Source organism: Alligator mississippiensis, chromosome 4 (assembly GCF_030867095.1).
Source record: "Alligator mississippiensis isolate rAllMis1 chromosome 4, rAllMis1, whole genome shotgun sequence".
Classification (NCBI taxonomy): Eukaryota; Metazoa; Chordata; order Crocodylia; family Alligatoridae; genus Alligator; species Alligator mississippiensis.
Window position 1 is genome coordinate 23435429 of NC_081827.1, and position 23305 is coordinate 23458733.

Below are 23305 nucleotides of genomic sequence, written 5' to 3' on the forward strand. Positions count from 1 at the left end.
TACATGATGTATGGTTGTTAGGAAATTTAAATAGCAGCTGCACTCCAAATGAAGGCTAATTTTGAAAACATTCAAGGTTTGAGTCAAATCTTGTGGATTTTTACTTATTTTCAAGGACAACTAACTGACCTGTGTTGACAATTTATAAACACTAAGTTATTTTTCCTCCTCTTATTGTGTGTGTATGTAAAGCCTAGTTCAATAGGGCCTTGGCATTGTTGAGGTCATTGGGCAATATCAGAATCTAAACAATAAATTATGTTTTGTGCACTATTTCTCCTTGCCATCTACACTCAAAATTGGGTCACAGCTTGATTTTCACACCAACATATTTCTGTTTAGGATATGCTTAAAAAAAAACAGGAAAAAAAATGCTGGACTAGCTCCTAGCACCTTGAAATACAGTGCATTTGCTACGGCCAATGACAGAGAGTCCCCCATCAAGCCATATATACTGTCTAACACAGGTCTCAGGATCTGCTATACATATAACACACAGTAACTTAAAACAGTGGGCCAGACTCAACCCTTAACAAAACTGTAGACATTCAATAGTATTGTTAACACTGTTTAACAGAGTATACTGGGTCATCCCTGAAAATTAAATTGAAATAAAGAGAGAAGATTTTTTGACAAATAAATGTTAAACTGCTTAATATTTCTTTCAAAATACTAATTTAGCAGAACAACCTGGAAGTCTTAAGAAAAACACTGGTCTTAGCCACGAGGTTTCACCCCACACACCCAATTCATTTGATATTACTGTACTCAGTATCTTGGGTGTTTGTACAAAAAAAAATATGCGTGATATTTCTTCTGCTGTGGAAAAAGGAATCAAATGAAGCCAGTCCACATATCATAAATCATGCAAGTAAATATCTGGTAGTGAATTTAACTTCTGGTTTTGGAAAAAGTCCCAAAAACAAATTCAGTTCAACTTATTCCATGCCAAAGGCTATGCCAGCAGTAGCATATTCCACTGTATAGCACTAGAGCAAAAACAGAGGTTTCACCACTTCTTGCTTCTACAGGTTTCCACATTGAGTGCAACTAGGTTCTTCTCATGAAGGAAAATGGAAGTAATCAGCCACATTTAATGTTAGATGTTCCTTTAGTTAAAGTATTTAGAGTATGGGAACAAGTTTTACTTGATAACAATTTCACTGATGCTGTACCCTTTGAGAGATAGGCATTTGTCAAATTCTTATGAATATTCTTATTATAAAGGGAAAACCAAAGACCATTTAATTACCAAAAATGCATTTTAATATAGTATTTTCTAACACTGGCCAATGATTGGGTAACTGGTCTACTGAGTGACTTGACTTGAATAAGGCTAAGGTTGGTGGGCAATTTCCCATTAAAAGAATAGTTAGGTACAGCAACAGGTTACTTAGGATTGTGGAATTCCCGCCAATGTTTCTAAGAGCAGGTTAAACAAATATCCATCACTGATGGTCTAAATATACTTGATACTGCCTCAGAGGAGGAGCAATGGATCAAATGACCTCCTAGTCCACTGTAGCCATGTCTTTTCAAGAGGTACCTCATTAAAGCTCCATAGAAGATATTAGTGGTAAAATTTGTAATTTAGCTGACTAAACATGAATTAATAATTTCTCAATCTTAAATTTCAAGCATAAAATTCTGTAAATAAAAATATTAAGTGAATCATTTATATGGCTTAGTAATAGTAACAGACAGTAACTTCAGTTCTGGTTTCCACTTTCCCCACTTGAACTGAAAAAACCCTTTGTCTTTTTTAGGATGGGATATAACAAGTACCTCTCATTGCCCTTGTTTGATTAAATGGTGTAAACAAGCGTTACAGTGAGTACTGGACAACCTACACAACTGGAAACACTGTGTATGCTGTGCTAAATCCTACTCAGTATCCTAAGCTGAACTTTGAAAAAACAACAGCAAAGCATATGGAGATCCTATGGCCTAGTCTTGTGTATTAAATGCAACTGACTCCTGGAAAACATGCACACATTGCACAACCAAGCTCCAAAACGCCTGGATTATATTTACATAAAGACCTGCTCATTTAAAATGCGTACTCAAAAAGTACATCAATGGTATTTGATAATACCTATAGGGAATGAACAAATGTACACTTGTAGCAGCTTCCAAGAGGGGAAGGGGAGCTGCTGGTGCCATTTACACAACAGCTGTTACACTACAACTGTTATGAGGGCATGCTCCTACAGCAATACAGGTGAGAAGCAGAGTTAAAGCCAGAGGGATTTTGCTGCATTTGTATAGCTACAGGCTCATGTAGAGGTAATGGCAACAGCTGTTATACTCTGCTGAGCAGTTCTCTTCCCCTTCGGAAGCTGCTACAATTGTATGCCTGTCTATACCCATGTTTTTCAAGAAGTTGCTTTGAAAAGTAATTGCTTTATGTAAGTTAAAGCAGGACAGCATTACCACTGCTGTAAAATGTACAAATGCCAGCAGTTAAATGTGATGCTTCTGGTACAAAATTTTCAAAATACAGGATAAACTTCATCAGAATATAAGAGCACTTTATCACAAGCATGACAGACATGTTAGTGAAGTTCAATTACATGATGCATTCTGTACAACAAAACATACATGTAGTAAAATGCAATATCCCCTTTCTCAAGTTTAAGCCACTTTACAGGATTTGTTCCTATTTCTAAATGCCTCCTTTTTTTCTTAAATTAATATCTACAGCACTCAGAAAATTGGATTTTAAAAAAATCAGTACACGTCTCTCAATAAGTTTTCCAAGGATAAAACCATCATTTTGACATTCAGTGTCTGAGGAGAAATGGCTCCTAAAGAGTACCATGTTTACACCTTCCCTCCAATAGTTAAAAAAAATAAATTTAAAATGCTACATGCAATTTGTAGTTCACTGAACTAACAATTCTGTGGTCCTTAAAAAATAAAAAAAAATAAAATTAAAAAAAAAAATCAAACTTCATGTGCATTTGAATCCTGACCTCTCTTCCACTTGCAGACAGGGAGATTTGGCAGCAGAGATTAGGGTTTTGCCACGGAAGCAATAAGTTAATGCCATTAGAAAGGTATTTAATTTTCTCAGTAAAGAAAGGTTATAATTAGGGGTATTAAATGGAATTACAGACACTTGGACAGTCAAGAGCTTTCCCAGGATTTAAGAGTAATGGTTTTTATCTTTGGCAGTCCTTACATGATGTCCCTACCTCAGAAGAATCATTGCACACATCCAAATCCAACTATTTTTTTTAATTTCTCAGAGGTTATTTTACTGAAATGTGCCAAACGAGGACAAAATCTCTAGATACTCAAATACAACAGTGCTGTGTTGTAAAAAACATTAATACTGGATCTTTTAATAATTTACACATAAACATAGATCAGTGTTCACTTTTTCAGAAAAGGGGTAATGCATGTCTAACACATATATAGCCTTGAATAAATACAAACCCTGATAAAAGGAAAGCAGCATGCCAGATATCTCTGAAGACAGCGCCAATACTGTAAGAGGTGCTTGTACCGTAGTTCTGCACTGTTCCTTCCTGTGTGTTATCTGTAGTACTAGAGCCATCTCCTTCCCTATGTACTTCCAAATGTGCTGCTTTCCTTAATTTCCTTCATTAGAAGAGATTAAAAGTGGAAAGTAGCTTTATAAAGATAATCCACTAACTCTGTGATGTTTTCAGCAATTTTATAAGCATGCAAAACATTTTCAATCCAACTGTAATAAACATAGTTTGTTAAAACTTAGTGGCTAGGGACAGACATTACACACAAACCGGTTTAAGTGATCAGAAACTGGTTTAAACCTGTAACAGAACAGATGTTCAGTGCACATAAACCAGTTTGAAAATGGCTGAAACCAGTATGAGATGAACCTGGTTGAATGTAGTATCAGACTTAACTGATTTGGGTCACACTGGTTTATGCAATGTCTGTCCCAGACCCCTTGCTGGTTTAAGTTAAGTCAGACTTTAGCCATTGCGGCATGCTTTCTGCTCCACAGCAGGGCTGGTCCTTTCCCCTCTGCTCCCTGGCTGCAGCTCTGACAGACTTGCAGGCATAGCAGTGTCTCTTTTGCTTCCTCCTGCTCTGCCCCTCCCCGCTAAGCAGGGATCCCCCATCCCCTCTGCCTTACGCAGACACCTCAGAATTAGCTAGCAGAGCACATGCTGGCTATGGTCCATGTCGTGGCAGACAGCAGTGTCGACTTAGGGCTTTTTGGAGCTAATCAACAGCTCAGCTGGTAATGTCCATCCATTCCTTCTTTGTTTAAGAAGAGCCTGAATTAGAGAGGCTGTTTGTTTTCTGATGGGGCGATACATACGGATAACAAATCTGATAAATACTCTGTTATCAAGGAGGGGGGAACCCCTCTCTAATCCTGCCAGGGCCTGCCCACACCCCCTCAGCTCAGCTCTATGGAAGTGAGGGAGGGCTGCTCTAGCGCACCCTGGCTTCTAGCCTGAGCTACCGCAGGCATATGCCTACATGCCTGGGATGTCTGCAGTTACAAACTTATTTAGCCTAACCAGGTTAGGCTAACCTGCAAAGATTGAATCAAATTCAGGCTTAGGCTTTATGAGCGTCTGTCCCCAGGCAGCAAGATAGAAATGGCCTTTGTTGTGAGAATAATTTTTAAGCAAAAATATACCTCTGCTAATTACCAAAGGCTTGAGCCTCAAAGTTACTGTAAGTTATAACCCCAGTTCCAATGGCATAATTTCCAGTAGCAAACTGTATTTCACTTAAGTTTTGGCAGTCTTAGTCCTCATTAGTAATGTCACCTTTGTTCTTTTAACGCATGCTTCTAAGAGGAAGATTACTGATCAGCAGGGATCTGGGTTTTCCGTTTCCCACAGAAAAATGGAAAAAATACGGATCTTCCCTTTTAACTGAGAAAAATGCCAATTTTTCATTTTAAAAGAGAAACACATGGATTCTCCACTTCTGCAAAGAGCTTTGGGTTGGGGGGAGCAGAAAGGTGGTCAGGCAGGGAGTGCCAGGTGCATGTGCTCGCTTACACATGCACATGGTCCCCAGGCAGCTTGGAGAGCATGTCCCACAGGTAAGTCTGGCAGGGAAGAAGGGGGATTGAAGCCCACACAGGGAGGAAGGGACCTGGTCAGGGCTGGGGTTGTGGCCTAGTGGGGTGGTGCATGGGGCTTGGGGCCCGGGGCCGGAATGTGCAGCTGCAGGGCCCCAGTGGGGAGTGCGATGGAGCCACACTTGTCCAGGAAGGCAGGGCTGGCTCCCCACTGCTGCAACACACTACCGGGGAGGGCAGTGGGGGCATATGCCCCCCAGAACTGTACACGGGGTGCGGGCAGGCTGACCATTGTGAGCTTAGGCTTCCCCCCTGCTGCCCTCCCTCGGGTCTTCTGTGGTGCAGCAGGTGGGACTCATAGTAACAAGGCAGAGCAGAGCAGGGCTGGGCGGGGCAGTGAAGGGAAGCTCAATGCTGCTGCCACAAGCCCTGCCTGCCCAGCAGCAGTGGGGGTGGCAGTGCAGAGTTGTGGGCCTCACTGCTGCTAGGGGGAGAGGCAGCACCTCAACAAGGTGGCGCACAGCTCCCAGCAGTGGCAATGAGCTTCCCCACCCAGCCCTGCTGTGCAGGGTCCTGCCCACTGTGCTGCAGAGGCCCCAAGGGTAGGACAGAAGAGTGGGGATCTGGGCCCACCCCCCGGCTCCTCTGGCCATGCCACCTGCAGGAGAGCGGGAGCTGGGCTCTGTGCTCTGCTCCACCACAGCAGTCGCTTCCTGTGGGCAGCAGTTGGGGCTTGGGCACTGCTGCAGGAGTGGGGGCCCCCTCCAGCAGGGCCCAAGGGGCTGAGGGTGGGGAGCGACAGGCCTGGACCTGGGTCCTGGTGGGTGAAAGGGGCAGGGAGAGCTCCAATTTTCCATGATAAAAAAAAAATCAAATACCAAAATGTATAGACACTTAGAATTGATTTTATTATAGTTATTGAAGCACTGGTAAGCTTCCAAATTGCTTTAAAAATCTAAATGCATCAAGAAAACATTCTGTTCAATTGATATAGTGGCATTTCATTTTAATTGTGATTTCAGCATTTTTAAAATCAAAGAATTTGAAAAAATGTGTCAGAGAATTTATAACTTTTAAACAGAGAAAACCAGGATCCTTGTTGATCTGGATTGTGAACTGAAAAATTTAAAGTCACAATAATGTTTACAGGAATGTCACTTTAACTATAGTAAGTGACAACCTTTTGTAAGCAAGAGTAAGGGTCAATATAATGTCAAATAAAAGTGAAATCAAGTGAATACTGGAGATTCACAGCCAATTACAAAGATTCATAACAATAAAATACTGACCAAAATTCTTAAACCTCGTCCTCTATGTAAACAAAAACCTTGCAAAATGGCCCACAGAATATAGATTCCAGAATAATTCCATGCATGTATATTCCAGGATCACTTCATGATCCTAACTGATTAAGAACATTTTAGTACAGACTGTACCTTCTTCTTTTACCCCCTGTGCTGGGAGGTGGTTTAGGAGTTCGTGTTGAGACAATCTGGCAATGCACAGTTCCAAGTAGCAACATTAGCCATATTGGCCCAATTACTTCAGTCAGAGGTATATTATGTGGGTTTTGTGCTGTATAGAATAATACTACTGCGGCAACTGCAAAAAAAAGGAAAAGAAATTCAGTTCAGTGTCTGAAGAGTCTTGAAATTCTTTGTGTGGTCAACCAATTATACAGATTTTCACAAAATCAACAGTTGACAACGTTAAATATCCTTTCCTGAATCCTGATTGCTTCTTGTTTCAGTTGGAACTGACTTAAGTCAAATAGCCCCTAATGCATCTTGTGTTCTAAAACGGCAGATCACATATTCCATCTAAATCTATACCAAGACTAAAAATGAAATTATATGCTGCACTATATTCCAGATTTAGGCCTAATATTTTTACTCGAACACATGGAAGCAACTTCCAAGTCTGGTGATCTCAGCAGATATTTGGAAGAAGTATTTAAAGACATCTGTGCATCTGCCACTCCAAACATAGGGAAGTATTACTTACTCTTGTTGTCATTAAATGTAAATGCATCTGTTTATATGAAAAACTGAGTATGGCCTGTTTACACACTTAGAATCAGTGGCCCATAAAAGCAAATGCATTGATGCACTCTAATTCTATCTATCTCATAAGCAAAGCACTGGCCTTCTAAACTGGAATGCTGGTTTGTATCAACTGCAACAGTTTCGCACGTGCGTCTGGACAGCAGAACCTACATATGCTGAAGTTTCATGCATCAAGAAATGTGACACTTGTGCAAAACTTTAGACCAGGAATAAGGTGCACAAAACAGTGAGACATTTGTATTCATGGAATTGAACACAGGGAAAACGCCTTTCATATGCATTTTATTCAAAATGACCATCTGTAGTAAAAATATAGAACAAGAATTTTTTTTTTTTTTTTTTAAATCAGAGATTAAAGTATTTTTACCCCGAAAGAGCTCAAATCTCTCTGGAACAACTATGGCTAGCAGCATGGGAGAATGAAGATAAGGAAAAAAAAACACTTGGAAGAATAAGAAATGGCAACTACTTACTTAAACAAATCCTAGACAGAGAAAAGGGCTAAGACCATTAAGTTTGAATGTCATAAAGAGGTGGCTATTTTACTTTACAAAATGGACCCTTTATCAGCCTCTAATATCTGCATGCTTGAATACAAATCAGAACATGAGGCAAAGAAAGATGTTGCCCTATTTTCAAGAGAATTCAACAAACCTATTTTGAGATGCAGGAATTTGCAAAATGCAGCGTTTGGACTGTTCAGCTTTATGTCAATTCATAAAAACTGAAAATCCTAGAAACTTCAGGTTTTAAGTTCTAATAAACCCATCATTATTTCTGCCATTTTCAAATGGCATATGAAGAATTTCACATATTAAGAATGCTACCTCAGTCTTTTGAAAGCATAAATATATAAAACATGAAGAAACATAAAAGTTTTGCCTATATAACTAGAAAGGCTACAAGTCAGCTCAATTACTGCTTCAAGCACAAGCTACAGCATTAACCATCTCATAGCCACTAAGGAATTGGGAGAAACTTTTGGCTGCTCAGCTATTAGTTACTGCAAATTCCTTAGCAGCTGTGAGAGGGTTAAAACTAGACTCTGCCCTAACTTTCTGCCTGCCAAGTGAGAGAGAAATGAGAGATATTTTGGCAGCCATTAGAGCATAGCATTACCATGCTTCTGTGCCTCCATGCTTCTACTCAAGCCAAGGAGAAAAAACAAATAAAGAACGGGTTGCTTGCTTACAACACATAACCCTATTTTGAAAGACTGATTTTTCTTTGGGGAAAAGATGTTTATGCTATACAAGTAGATAAGGTAAAAAGAATACAGACGGCCTTAGGAGGAGGTGACATGGACAACCACCCAGCCCAGCCTTTCCCCTGTGTCCCAGGCCAGGCAGAGTGGCATGGCAATGTGTACCATGCCACTTGCCTCCCTGCTGGACTGTGCCCTGCACCCCCTGCCCACGGTAGCACCACTGATTCCGATTTGGGGAGGGAGTGTCACCAAAATAATTTCACCCAGGGCACCATTTTCCTTAAGACCAGTTTTGGAAAAATACCATGTGGTGGCAACCTAAGAGAATTTTAGTAAAATTACACAAATCAACCACTTCAAAACTGAAATGATAACAGCACTCAGCCCAAGCAAAAACAAAAACAAAAATTTTGGAACATGTTGCTATGACTCCAACGAAGTATTTTTTTGCTTTGAGAATTCATCTACCAGATAATAATAGAACACGACTCCTTGAATATCGCATAAGCAAAAAAACATGATAATATTTGATGTTTTAAAGCCACATAATCTGAAAAGGAACTGGTTTTTACCAGTTACCTTTTAAACTTGTAACTACATTAAAATTACAAGCATTTTAAATTACACCACACTAAAAGATCAACAAAATATTGGTCTGACTACACAAACAAGTTATCAGAGGACAAACTGGGATGTGAATTTATAACATGCTGCTCCAAAGAAACTGCCCATGTGTATGCCCTTATCCCACATAATAGTTTTCCCCATTTTCATTAAGGAGTAAAGTGCCTCATCTATCTCATATTTGCTATAAGATAACAGCAAGCACACAGGCAGTTGCTGCAAAACAGATGACATATTGCAAATTCAAACCCTAGCTTTCCTCACAGTAATTTACGTGTCCATAATCTAAAACGGAAGAACAGATCCCGTTACAATTCTCAATCAAGACTGTTCCAATTATAGGCTGCAAGGAAGCAATCTAGTCCTCAACCCCAGCTGCTAGGCATGTGTTTGGGGACTCTAGGAGCACAGGTCTCAAGCTGGGAACCTCCAACTAACCAGGCACTTGTTTTCTCCTCTGTATCACTGCTGCTAGCCCAATTTTGCTCCTTTTTTGTCTGCTTAATACACTTGAAATGTAACCATGATGCACCGAAGACATTTCATAATACAAGAACTGGAAATACTCTTAAGTCCCATTACAACCCATATAGTCAATATAGGCAGCGTCATAAAAATGATGCATTCCAGGAACACATTTGGCAAGCACATTGTGCTACAAGGATTTTGAAGATAAAAAAAAAATTGGTAATTACAGTTTATTTCTGTGGTGAATTCTCATCCCAGTCATCGTGCTCATAGGAACTCAATATTTAATTAAAGTTTAAAATCTTAAACTGCAGCTCCCAAGCCAAAAATCTCTCTTTAATTTATCACCTCCAGCTATTCACAAAAAATGTTGTCAAAGGTGTTTTTATTTAAACACATTGCATATATCTTTGTAAGCCTTTTAATGTTTGCTACTTCTGAAGTATTTTTCCTTTCAGCACTGGGCAAACCTTAGCTAAAGCACTAAAATTTTTTTCTTTTGAACTGGAGTTTTTCTGTCACAGTTCACTGAGGATGCATATGTTGCTACGGCTCTTTAGTTGAAACCAATTATTTTTGTGTTTCCTGAGCAAGTCCACGATACTAATTATCAGTGTTGTTTATTGCTGAAAATACAATTGCTCATGGCTGCAAGACGGTATCACAAAACTGGTAGACGATGCATATTACATGCTGATTTCAGTGAAAGACTGAAAAGAGGCTCGTTTAGCTTTTCAAACAATATATTTTATCTTCCTTAGATCACCAGGTATTAAAGGAAATGATTATTTGATCCACTGATTCCTTCACAGGCTCAGTCCCTTCTCAGCATCTGGTGAAGTAGGCACAAACTATTCTAGAAAAGAAAACTAAGGCAAATACTTTTTATTTTTATTTTGGGGGGGGGGGGAGAGAATTAGGGAGAGTTGGAAAATTAAGGACAGACTGCTTGTCAGCAACACATTCTCCTCTTTTACACATGCAGGTACCTATGCAGGCCTGTCCCTATGACTCCTCATGAGAGCAGGAAACTAGGCAAAATGTGGGCTTTTTTCTTTAGTCCTCCATGCGGGAGCCTGGCTCTGCAGTGGACCTTGCCATTTTGAGGGACCTAAGCACTTTCTTTCCTAATGGGCCTGTCTACACGAGATGCTAAATGTGTAGTAGGCTAATTCTACTGCACATCAGCGCAGCAGGCAAAATCCAGCCTAATGAGCTAATATACCGTAGGATTAGTCAACTGCACATTAGCATCACAAAAAAGTGTCTGCTGGCACTACTGCACAGTAGCCCCAATTACAGCACATTAAGTTCGCACTTGTTATTACAGGTACTAAAGGTAACGTGCTGTAATTACAGCGCATTCATGAATGTGTAGACATGCGGATCTGGGGAGGGCCCTATCTTTCTAGTCTCCTCATCTCCTCTGCAAGTCAGAATCCAGAGAAAGCTTTAAGGTAACTGAATTTATAGCTATGAAAAGAAGGAAATACAAAACTAATGTTTATGCAACCTTCAGATGTGGTGGGAGAACTGAAAGGAGGTCAGAGGGAGGGGAGCAAAATAGGTGGGCCCAGAATGTACCTGGAGAGGAATGGCCAAAGCAGGGGCTGCTGGCTGCTTCAGCTCTTACCACCAAAACTAAGAGCAGGGAAATAAATTGGTACTCAACAAAGCATGGAGAAGAAGGAGAAACACTGTGCAACAAATGCAAAAATAAGGAGAGGAAGACACAAATAAGTAGAAATGCACAGCAATGCAGGATAACAATAATAGGAGCAATAAGGGATAACAGGCTGGGGAAATATGCTACGTAAGAAATTAAAAAAGGATCTGTAATCTCTCACAAACACTCTTCTCTAGAATCTGGAATATAACTCATGGCTCCTGAATCCCAATTTTCTTCTGTTATCCACAAATACCTGCAAAATCCACAGCACAGTGTTTCTCACAGAATGCCTGGGTTGTAGTCAACTACTACTACTACCACCCTTTACTTCATTAACTCAAGATTTCAAAAGGTTTCTTTTGTGATTCTAAAGGACAAACCTTCTATCAATACAGCCCCAAAGATATAACTTGTTTTTTCAGTTTATAAAAAACCCAAGTGGTTTATTATGTTAAACAAAGGGAGATAGGTAGAAATTCAATCACACAAGTTAAGAAATACTAGAATTAAAGTAACCTGTCTGTACAGCTTACTACAGTCTATTTTTCTATGATCATATTTTATTTTTCCCAGGGAACCAGCATTTGATTTGGTACCAGAACGGGAAGGGTGCTCAGTGGTGGCAGAAGACAGAACAAGGAGCAATGGTCTCAAGTTGCAGCAAGGGAAGCTTAGATAGTTTTTTCCTAATATCCACTCTCATTAGGAGGGTGGCGAAACAGTGGAATGGATTACCTAAAGCAGGGGTTCCCAACCCCTGGGCTGCAGCCTGGTACCAGGCCATGAAGGATTGGCTGCAGGTCCAGAAGTAACTGGCAGGCAAAACCCTTTTTATACTGAGTATAAAAAAGGGTTGGCTGCCTGCCCACAGTATGTTGGTCACTTCCGGTCTGTGGTTTGCTGGTCTGCAGCATAAAAAAGGTTTGGAACCCCTGAATTAGAGAGGTGGTGAAATTTCCATCCTTGGAGGTTTCTAAGGCCTGGGTCAGCACGAGACTGGACTAGATAACCTCTCCTGAGGTCCCTTCTAAACCCAATTTTCTAACATTGATTCAGGGTTGTTTAGTAAATATGACTTTTGCCTTTAAGCCCTTTGCCTTATCTGTTGTAGAGGATGAAGGGAAAGTGAACCACACAGAAGACTGTAGAAAGAGGGGATTGCTTCTGATGTCAGACCTGTTGTGTAATTGGGGGTTATGAAAGGTGTTATCTAGTCAGCTAAACCCATCAGTGGTACTCAAGGCTTTTAGGAGGATATAAATATCTAAGGTCATACTATTTTTCTTAACCTTCAATTTTATTTGCTGAATTATAAGACCTATTTTTTTTTAGCAGTTCTAAGTAGAGTATTAGATTCACTTAATTTATCAGTGTATGCAGAAGGCTGGTGATACTGTAAAGTCAAGATCTGCAATAATCCCTTTACTCATGGAATTCCAGTTTCTGTGGCAGAAGGCAGTTCCAACTGCAGTAACACTACCAAATTATAACAGAACATGTTTATTTCATTCCAGGGTTAAATCTAAAATAATCATTTGGTTTCTGGTTGGAGATCCGAGGGCACGTGGGACCTGGATAAAGATTCAACAAAAGCTGGATAAATATTTATGGGGAGTCTATAGATTTCCAGTATGCATCAGAAACCCCCTTGTTTCTGAAACCCTCTGAAGCAAAGAGCTTCAGAAAGTCAATGAAATTTCAGACCACTGGTAGCTCCAGTCACTGTTCTTTTTAATAATATAATATAGTGTGAAAATACAACCAAGAAAAAGAGGGTGGGGTGAAAACCAGACTGTTGGTAACAGTGCAGATTCTGTTCAAAATAAATTCTAGAGACGAGTTTGCCTGGGACTGACAGCAGTATGGATCACACATTCCAATTGCCTGTGTTGTTTAAATTTCCCTTTTTAAACATTTTATGGTTATTCTTCTGCCCACACACCACATGGTTCCTAGGTGGATTCCATTTCCCATATTCAGTTGAAGAGTACTATTAGCATTTTCAAGTGATCTTTTCCACTTGCACTGATCAGATCTGCAGTTATTTTATGCTTATGTCTGTATTTCTTGAATCTAAACATTTCTGGCACAAAGGTCATCTGTAATAATAGGTTAAATACTATGGCCAGCAGTTCTCCAATTTCACCTTTGAGTTCCTTCAGAACTGCCTTGTGAATGCCATCTAGTTCTAACGACTCATTAGCACTTAATTTATTGATTGATTTCAAAGCTTCCTCTAGAAGTTGGGACATGATATACACTACTATAGCGACCTGAAAATAAATTCAGGAGCTTTGCATCTTGAAGGTGGACATTTAAAATTAGCTGACACTTCTGGCTATGATGACCATTATCTCTGTGTCTTGGTTCTCCATATATGACAGGGACATGTGATCATCTGAGGTCAAAATTGCTGTAGTAAAATAAAAACATATTAATATTTATGAAGTGCACAGAACCAAAAGTGGTATGTGCCACAGAAAACCTAACAAAAAGTAAGAAATTCTGGATTCAGTACTGCACTGTGATTTGAGGATTTGCAATCAGTTAGATCTGGCATCTCTTGTCAAATGAGGATTAAAAAAACTAGCAAGTAGCAACATGCAGCACGTGCACTAAATGAGAAATGGGTCCTAAGAAATAATAGAATTAAAGGAGGTAGTTGTGGAAAGTGGAACTACAATTCAGTCATAAGGAAGCAGTTATCTAGCAAGCTGGAAGCAGACATTCCCTACGTGTTCGGAGCAGTGTTAAGACGTACAGAAATAATATCATAATAGAGGTGATAGAACTATGCCCTTTGCAAGGACTTGAATGGGCCCTCTGATGGCACCCCTTCTATAATTCAGGGCTGTCCAACTTATCTGGCCCCACAGGCCAGATCTAGATTGTGGGACCTCTCGCAAGGCTGGACAATTTACCTCCGGTGGTGTGGAAGCAGCTTGTCAGCAAGGCAGCCAGAGATACTGTGCTGGCACAGCACAGGAGTTCAGGGAGTGAATGCTGCTGTTGTTCCCCCGCGTTACCCCTTTGCCGATTTGAGTTGCCACCAGCAACCAAACTCCCAAAATTCCCCAGCGTGCAAGGAGGTGCAGGGCAAGCAGTGGCAGCATTCTGTGTTCTGGAGCTGTGCCAACACAGCTCTGGCAGCTGCGCTGAAAACCCCTACAGGCCATCATTCGGGCCACTAGCTGCAGAGGCCTGATCTAATTAGCAAGCTGTGCAAATTGAAAAGTGCATCATTAGGGCCACATAACATATTGAATCTGGTCTAGTTCACTTAAAACTGAAAAGATATAATCATTTCAAAACAATCAAAACAAAATGTTTGTGCTCATTTGATCCTGTCATCCAACTGTACCTTGGAGAAGGTAAAGAACAAGCAGCCAGAAAAAGATGACCTTTGATGTCACTTGTAGCCACCACCTGTAGAAGAATGGAAAGAAAACAACTCTAACAATTCCTTTTCGGGTCAGAGAGGTCCAAGGGCTTTCAGGCTTTGCTTTAGCAAAGGCTGATCCTAAAATTAAAAGAAAAAAATTATTCTTGCTGACACATCCCAGTTTTGCCATTTAAATAAAATTCAAATCACAATGCTCTGTCTCACACCAATATGAATGCACATATAAGAGAACCCCCAGATTGCAGATACAAAATATGAAGACCTTAAAAGTTTGAGTCAAGGACAACTTCCTGGAGAAAGCTAGATATGGCAGGAGCTTGGTTTTCCTCCAGAGTAATAGCTTTTAACCTGGTTTCTACAGAGTCCCACCTTCTTTTTCAAGTTTACCTCTAATGAATAAGTTTAAAACACTAGGTAACAGATATCCAGTAATTTTTTCAGACCTGAACAGACAGCTTTCTTAGCTAATCTTAAAAATCAAAAGCAAAACAAACAAGCAAAAATATATATATACTGGTTGCTACAGGGAAATACATGCTTATATCTTCTATACTGATATTGAAAACAAAAAATACTCCACTAACGCCCACTTAAGAACTACTCTTTTAATCTTAAAAGTATAGACCAGCCCTTCAAGCCTTTCCTAATTATGTGCTCTTACGTGGCTGTATTATTTTAACAGTTAATACATTCTCTTACTTCCTTGAATTATATTCATCATACCTTATGTATTTATTCATACAGAGTACTTTTCTTGAAAGAAAGTAGATTTTTTATTTTTAACATTTACAAAGAGTTAATTTCTTATATCTGCAAAGCCTGTTGTACATTAAAAGTTTTCCACTGTGGTTTTTTTTCCCAACAATGACATTAAATGCACTTTACTGAAGGTCACAATAATATATGCATCTATACAATGGGGATGAAACTAACTTCCTTTGAATTAGCAATTATACAATCTAACCCGGTGGATTAATTCAAGACCTATCAATAAAACACTCCCATCGCAAAAACAGATTAACGTTATTAGATTTTACCTAATCTGGTCTATCTTCTGAAATAGGATATATATTTACAAGTAATATTATGGGTGTTAATTCTATGTTGCTTAATAGTTTGATAATCTTAATATAGTTGCAATACATTTTGAAAACATTTTTGTTCATATTTAACACAGAAAAGTAAAAGTATGATTTTACTGATTTTTTTTTTTAAGAACAAAAGAGCTAACTGAAAATTTATTTAAAAAATCATTTAATAAGAATCATGAAGAGCTGTACAACTAGAATTAATCCAAATCATAAACATAAAAAAGCAATTTATGTGCACACTGTTTCAACAAAAAGGAACTGGCAAAGGACAAAAACAACCACTCTGAAGTAAATGCCAACATATGCTCTTCACAGGTCACCAAATAATTGAAAAATTATTACAAAAGTGACAAACCAGAAATATAAGAAAAGAGGGCAGGGGATAAGAGGACAGACAGCAACTAGGAAGCCTTCCTTGGGCAAGAGCTCCACAACTGAGGAACTTCTTGAGCCAGCTGTGGCTGCATCCATGTGTACAGACTAAACAGGCCCCAGATGATCTCAATTATGGGACAAATATAAATTGAAAGATGATTCCTGACACATTCAGATCCTGTTCCTAACTTCATCTAGGTGTTTAATCCCATCAAAATCAAAACAAATTATGCCCCAAAATGTCTTTGACAATTTTGGCTTAAATCTATGAAGGACTTTCACACGTGACCATAAATTCGATCAATTCTAGCAGTAGCAAGACTAAGCGGGAGGGGGAGGGGGGTGTAACTAGAGCAGCAGCCTTGGGTATTACCTTGAGAGAGGCACAAAAATAGCAGCCACAGCAGAGGCAATTGGACACACTACCATCGTCTGTACCGTGGCAGCTGGCATTGCCCCATGTGCAGCCACTTCCCAGGGTGTGAAGCTGCCCTGCTATGCCTCTGCATTATTTCCAAAGATATTGCCACTGCAAGTCTGTATTGCCAGCTACTCATTTGCTCCTTGGACAAATAAATAAATGGTAGATTGATGCCCATTACATAGCAATTAAGAACAGTACATCTCATCTTTCAGTTTATCTGACATAACACACTACTGCATGTCATGTTTCACCTGAAGTATTTTTAAAAACTTCAGGGTGTCTCCTGATTACAAGTTAGTTTTACTTATATGCTACCCTTACCAAAAAAAGGCTCAAAAAAGTTGCAACTGAAGTTATTAAGTTTATGTATTATTTATAAAGTAAATTAATAATATAATAAATGTATTATAAATACGTTTAGATTTATATATTTATAAAAATATGTTTATTTAGGTAGTTTATGTGCCATCCTTCCCAAAAAAGCTCCAAAAAAGTTAGACTTTGGTTGTATTAAAATGTTGCATCCATCAGAGTAATCTGAACCTCTTTTATATTGAATATTGAAGCCATGAAAAATATTACACGGCTGTAGCAGCTGTCAAAAATCATGGAGGTACTAACTGCTTTTGTCCAATGCTGCATACAGTGAACGTTTGCCAATAACTTCCTTTATTTGTGCTTGAACTCTTGCCCCCCTTCCCCTTTTAAGACAGTTTATCACTAAAATCAGTCAAAAATATTTTGTACTGGGTGCCAAGTAGCTTCAAATATGAAACTGAAGGCTTGCTGATTCTTTTACTGAAAGACAACTAACAGCTCAGCATCTTTATCAAGGGGTGCTGTTTTTCAAAGATATAGTCTAGACCTGTAGCTGATAGCTATTAGGGGGGTGTGAAGCAGGCCGTATTCAATTTGGATTTGGCCCAGTTCACTGGACAGTGATTCGATTAGTTGATTCAGATCACTGTCCTGACTCGATTCAGCTGAATTGGTGCCCCACCCCCAGACCCAGGAGGCACCGGTCGCTGCTCTGGGGGGTGGGGGGCTCCCTATGTGCGCCACGGTGGACCTGGAAGTGGACCGGAAGTGCTTCCAGTCCACTCCCGGGTCTGCTGCTGAGCATGCTGGGGACCCCCTGCGCTCCTTTGGGACGCTCCATCTGCCCCAACATATCAGTGTTCACGAGCTGCCTGGTGCCTTGAGGTATGCAGAAAAAACACATAAAGCTGTGTCTATGTCCGAACCATCAAATCTCTCTGAATAGATTCAGAGGGTTCCGATTCAATTTGGAGAAATTAAAGGGTCTCTTGATTTAATTCGGAGATTCGGCTGCCAAACTGGGCCAAATCTCCGCCAGATTAAATCAGCAACCAAAGCTTCACACAGCCCTAGCTATCACAGCATGAGGATTTATTATAAAGAGAAGACATAAATATTCTCTTCATCTATAGAAACATAATACATTTTGCTATCCTCTTGAAAGTGGAGATAATAGGGGCATGAGTCTGCCACAGTCATTTCAGGTTGAGTTTCATTAACTGAAAGGACAAAGAACTTCGTGATTTTCCTATAACTCTTTTAATGGAATTAGAATGAATTTTCTACCTTTTCACTAATTCCTGAAAGGGTATGAAGAATAGGCTGGTAAAGGGGGATGACAGGAGCTGAATTAGCTCTCCAGGCTAGTCCCTACCCTTATACTATTGCTCCCATTGAATAAGCCAGAGACGGGTTGTTGCTTTTTTTGTTTTTTTGGTTTTGTTGTTTTTTTTTGGGGGGGGGGGGGAGGGGTTGTTTTGCTTTTTTTAAACCAAAGGATTTTTGCCATCGTATATATCCCTTCCTGTACATCTTATTTACAAATTTCAGGGTCTCGGTATGATTATATGAAAAACAGAAGAATTCCCATGGAAAAGAGCACAAAAAAACACTTTTAATTCCTGAGGCTGGAATGCTCTGGCATCCTAGGTGTTCCTCTGTAAGCTAACTTCAGGGAAACAGACTCAGTAATCATGCGATTCATTCCTGCTATTTAAAGCAGGAGTCTCAAACATACAGTCTGTAAACTGGATCCAGCCTGCAGAGATGAATCATCTGGCCTACAGAACCAGTAGTCTGGTAGTGGGGCAAGTGGTGATGACATTAACCCCAACAGCAGCCAGAGCCGCTGTGCTAGTAAGGCCAGCACTATAAATTAAAATAGAGTTTTCTATGGTCCAAATCTAGCCTGCGATAAGCCCTGTAAGATCATATCTGGCCTGATTTAAAGAATCAGAAGAATAATGAAACCTCCGAGTCAGGGAATGTAGCCATAAATATGGGGGTAGACTGAGGCAGTGATTCTCAACCAGGGTGCTGCAGCACTCTGGGATGCTGTGAGATGCTTTAAAAAGATGCTTTGGAGTGCCAGATGATTAGCACTGTTAGGTGTACAAACACCTACATGTGATTCACAAGGAAAACTCAGGGATTTCAAATAGGAATCCAGTATCAAAGCCATTCTGGCCTGCTGTGATCTAAGTTCTTTGCCACAGAAGACTTGCTCTTATTTATCCATGGTCAAAAATAAGTGAAATCTAAGAGTTGGCATTTTCTGAGGGTGAATCTAAAAAGGCTGAGAGTCACTGGACTGAGGTGTACCCTAGCTTCTGGACAGCACCAAAGGTGAATATAGTGCTGATGAAGATTTCGTCTTATGTCTTGGTAAACAGTTTAAATTCCATGCAGATCAGTGGGGATTCAGGTTCAAATGAAAATATCAAGTCTGCTGATACCAGGCATAGTTCAAGACCATAGGCAAAATAGATGCACTCTGTTCCATACTCAATCACTGAATACAAAACACTTGAATCGCTTTACCACATAACCTAAGATCTGGTAGTTGTAGCAGAAAGCCCCCTTTTCCTCTTGCCTGCAGTTGCTCTCCCCTCCTTGGATATGTTTTCCCTCTTCTACCTTTTCTTCCTTCCTCTTTCTTTCACTTTAAGATAAGGAATTGTGTTTTAAAATTTGTATGTGTGCATTTTGTATCTCCCCTTGTAGTTTGGTATTTTTATCTATTTGTGTGCCATGGCATCTGTAGCTTATATTTTATACTCCTCCTTTCAACTGTAAGTGTGTTTAGTAACAATGTTAACAAGGGCAGGAGTCAAACTTCTGCTTCCCTGTATCAGGCTGGGCCCTGAAAGAGCGAGTGAATCAGTGACTGAATGTGTAACACAGTAGCAGACAGTAATTAACACCCAAGGAAACTGCAGATCAACCAACAGAAGAAATCAATAGAAGACAATGTAGCAACCGGGACATCTCTAAACGTCTCTGATCAAGGGCTAGAAGCCCTGGTCTGAGTTAATCAACGCCGGGGACCAACTTTTGGGACGAATATCTCCAGATCAACCGCTCCCAGAGCCCTATTCAAAATTAATCAACGGACTCCCAAACCTGCACGTACATGCGGACAAACCCTGGGGCTGACAGATGCCATCCAGTAGCCACTGAGGGGGAAGTCCCACGAGGGTCAATGACCCCTGGATTGGGCAAACCTGAAAACTGGGGAGTCACCAAAGTCTGCCAAGGACAGATGAAAAGCAGTGAAAAGTGACCCTCAGTGGCACCCTCTTGATCTCCAGCTTGACCAGCACCCGACCTGTCCAGCCAGAAGGACCAGCCGGCGACCCCCTTCTGGAAGATAACACCACGCTGAAAGAAGCCTCAACAGCAGACTCCAGCGCCTGTGGGATAGGTATACCTGACTCTTGTAACTCTTGTAGCGCGTGTGCGCACGTCTGGACCAGCCCCAAGGTTTATGATTTAACTTCATTACAGTATTTCAATCTGCCTAATAAACCAGAATTTTAAGGCTCTTGAGTTGGACTTTTGTAGCCAACAGTTTGACCATTATGAGTTCCAGCCATGAGCTAGCATGCAGTCTCAGAGTTTGAGGGGAAAGCACATATTTTGACTACTAAGAGGAAGACTTGGAAAATCTGAACTCTTAGAGTAGTGACCCTCACCTAGGGTGCTATGGCATTATGGAGTGCCCTGAGATCCTTTCAAGGGTGCTGTAGGGTCCCTCACAATATTAATACTATTAGGTACAGAAATATGATTCATAAGATAAGCCCAGAGATTTGAAAAAGGGAATTAATAGTGTTAAAAAACATTCTGACTTGTGGCCTGAGCTCTTTGCAACAGGATTGCTTTATTATTTTTTGTATTCAAAAAGCAAGTTAAAACTAAGACCTGGCATTTTCCAAGGGGTTCCTTGAGTCTATAAGATTGAGAATCACTGATTTAGAGTACATTTAGACATCCCCCTCATCAACTCTCCCCCTCTGAACCCAACTCCTTTGTTGGAAATTTAAGGCAAGCAACCTTGGAACCAATCAAGGCCAAAATTAAACCACACTCATTGATTTCCCAAGCCCAGTGTATGTGGGTCCATGGAGCAAGGATCCAACTCTCCCCTCCTAGATCAAAAGCAGGTACTGAGTGTTTTGAGGTTTGTTGTTGTTGTTGGGTTTTTGGTTGCGGGTTTTTTGGGGTTTTTTTGTTTTTGTTTTGGGGGTGGGGTGGGGGGGGTTGTTTTTAAGGGAGATGTACATCCCTTACAGTACACAAAACCATCCTGTCCTGTTTACAGGGAAGTGGCTATCATACCTCCTGCAATTTTAAAGCCTCAAGACTTGCATAACTCCCTGTGTACATTTGCAAAGAAAACAGAGTAGGAAGAAGGCATGCTTATTCTGAACCACACAATGATATCCTAAACTACTCTAAACATCTATCAGCTATACAAATTTACACAACAAACTAGCTAACCACTAACAGAAATGCTGTGAACAGTGATATACTCTCTCAGACTAAAAAACTGGAAAAGCAGGCAGTCTTGCACTTTAGGCATGGACTAAACTGACAGTGTTTGACAAAAATTCTCTGCTTAAGTGCAACCTCCAACGGAATTCACATGGAGACAAGCACTGAAACACTTCTAAAATAAAATTAAAGTTGCTTACTGGAAAAGAACGTAAAACCCTCCCCTTTAGGACTGTGAGCTTTAGGGATTAAGAGTAAAGTGCGACTGGTGAGCTACATGCTTATGTGAACTTACTGGTAGTGTGCATATGGATCTGAAATTCCAGAAGCAATAGCTAAACAGGATTTGTGCTCCAGTTTGCTAAAAGTAATCTTGTGTTAAGAAGTGTGGTTGGATTTCTTCTTTAAACTACTATGGTTTCTAAAAACATTCTCAGATTATAGTCTGAAAGTGTCCCTAGAATTCCTTCAACTTTCCTCTGAAGCATTTGGTAATGGCACCTACTGAAAACCAATGTTAAAACAACAATAATATGATTCTCTGCTCCTTAGCTAGCTAAGCATTTATTTCTCTCAAGACTAGAGCAGCAAGAGAGCTACAGGATAAATTAAATGCATGATTAGAGTAAATGGACTTGCTTATCTTTAATCCAGGTGTTAAAAAAACAACATATTTTTGCTTTTTTTCTACATGTCTCATCTCTATAGTTCACAGTCCACTCTTCTGTTATGAGGCTATCAGGAAGAAGGCAATTTGACAAAAAATTGCCTTCCACAGGTAGTATAAATGACAAATTCAGCATTTTCCTACCTCTTACAAGGTCAACATCTATGAGATCTGGCTTCACATGTCCGGTTTTCTTTGGTTTGTTCCTCAAACCCTGAAATATGTAAAGAATTTCAGAACATAATCACACACAAGTTATAAGTAATTACAAATTTTAAAAAAATTTAAATTTTAAAAAGGGAATGGGGTCAGTAATAGTACTTAATCAATTTTTTAAATCTTTTTAAATAAATTTTGCTGTTTATTTAAAACCATGAAAGTACCAAATTCATAATCTGAAAATTAAAGTATGTAATGTTCTAAGGAACAAAAGAGATAAGTAAATAAAAACTTGGTCAAATAAAGCCAAAAGAGTGTAAATGCACTTTATATGAAAATAACACACTAAAAACTAATCAATTTCTATCCGAAAATGCCTAAAAGTGGAGCACGTAACACTCACATACTTGGCTTATGTAAACGAACCATACACACACCTGCCAGAATTAGAATCATACTTGCACTGAGGCTTACTACCGCATCATCCTTACATAAAACTCTGAAACCACTTTTCTCCCTGAACAGACTCAACTGCAATGTGTATATTGGATACCGTTTTGGGCTGTGCAACTCGTTAGTCTACGGATCGGCAACTTACAGCCTGTGGATATACCTCAGGAACTGGCCCAGGGAGCCATGCCTTCAGAGGCATTCAACAGCTGGAGGCCATTCTGGCACTGTGCCACACTGTAATCAGGTAGACAGGCTCTAGAGAGGGGCTTTCACCACATCACACCCAGCTGAGTCCTAATACCCACCCATCTCCCACCGAGGTTCCCCACCACTGGCCAATGTTGCTGACTCCTGCATCAGTCAGGGTCAGCCCCCTTGTTAGTGGTGCTAAATCCCTACTGAATTTTCCTGAAGAGTGATCAAAATCACCATCCATTAAAGCTGTGTTGGAGAAAAGTAGGTATTTTCTCCTCTCCACCGCAATAACAGTTGCTTCCCTCACTAAAGAGCTATCACATAAGATAAGTGATAGTTGAACTTGAACACTTTTATGCTCAAAGAGTAGTCATCAGTGGTGAAATGTCTAACTCAGAGGATATATCAAGTAGGGTTCCCCAGGGGTCTCCAATGGGTTTGGCATTGTTTTAACATCTTTATTAATAATTTGAAGGAAGGAACTGAGTGAATGCTTTGCAAATCTGTGAATGGCACCAAGCCGGTTGGAACTGCAGACACCCTAGAATGTAGGATAAGGATTCAGAATGATTTTGATAAACTGGACCAAAAATAATCAAATGAAATTCAACACTGACTAGTTCAAAGTATAATTAAATAAATAATGCACTG

The 23305-nt window shown here is 40.0% G+C and overlaps 1 protein-coding gene across 2 annotated transcripts in view; it reads right to left on the reverse strand.

Moving 5' to 3' along the window:
* The window catches only part of PHTF2 (putative homeodomain transcription factor 2), a 154165-nt gene that overhangs the window by 53595 nt on the left and 77265 nt on the right, over positions 1-23305 (reverse strand). For both annotated transcript variants that reach the window (XM_019487502.2, XM_014606494.3), the window contains exons 4-7: positions 21992-22061; positions 14434-14592; positions 6475-6640; positions 3442-3606 (exon numbers count right to left, since the gene is read on the reverse strand). In XM_019487502.2, coding sequence (XP_019343047.1) covers positions 3442-3606; positions 6475-6640; positions 14434-14592; positions 21992-22061 — 560 coding nt within the window. The remainder of the gene's footprint in view (positions 1-3441; positions 3607-6474; positions 6641-14433; positions 14593-21991; positions 22062-23305) is intronic.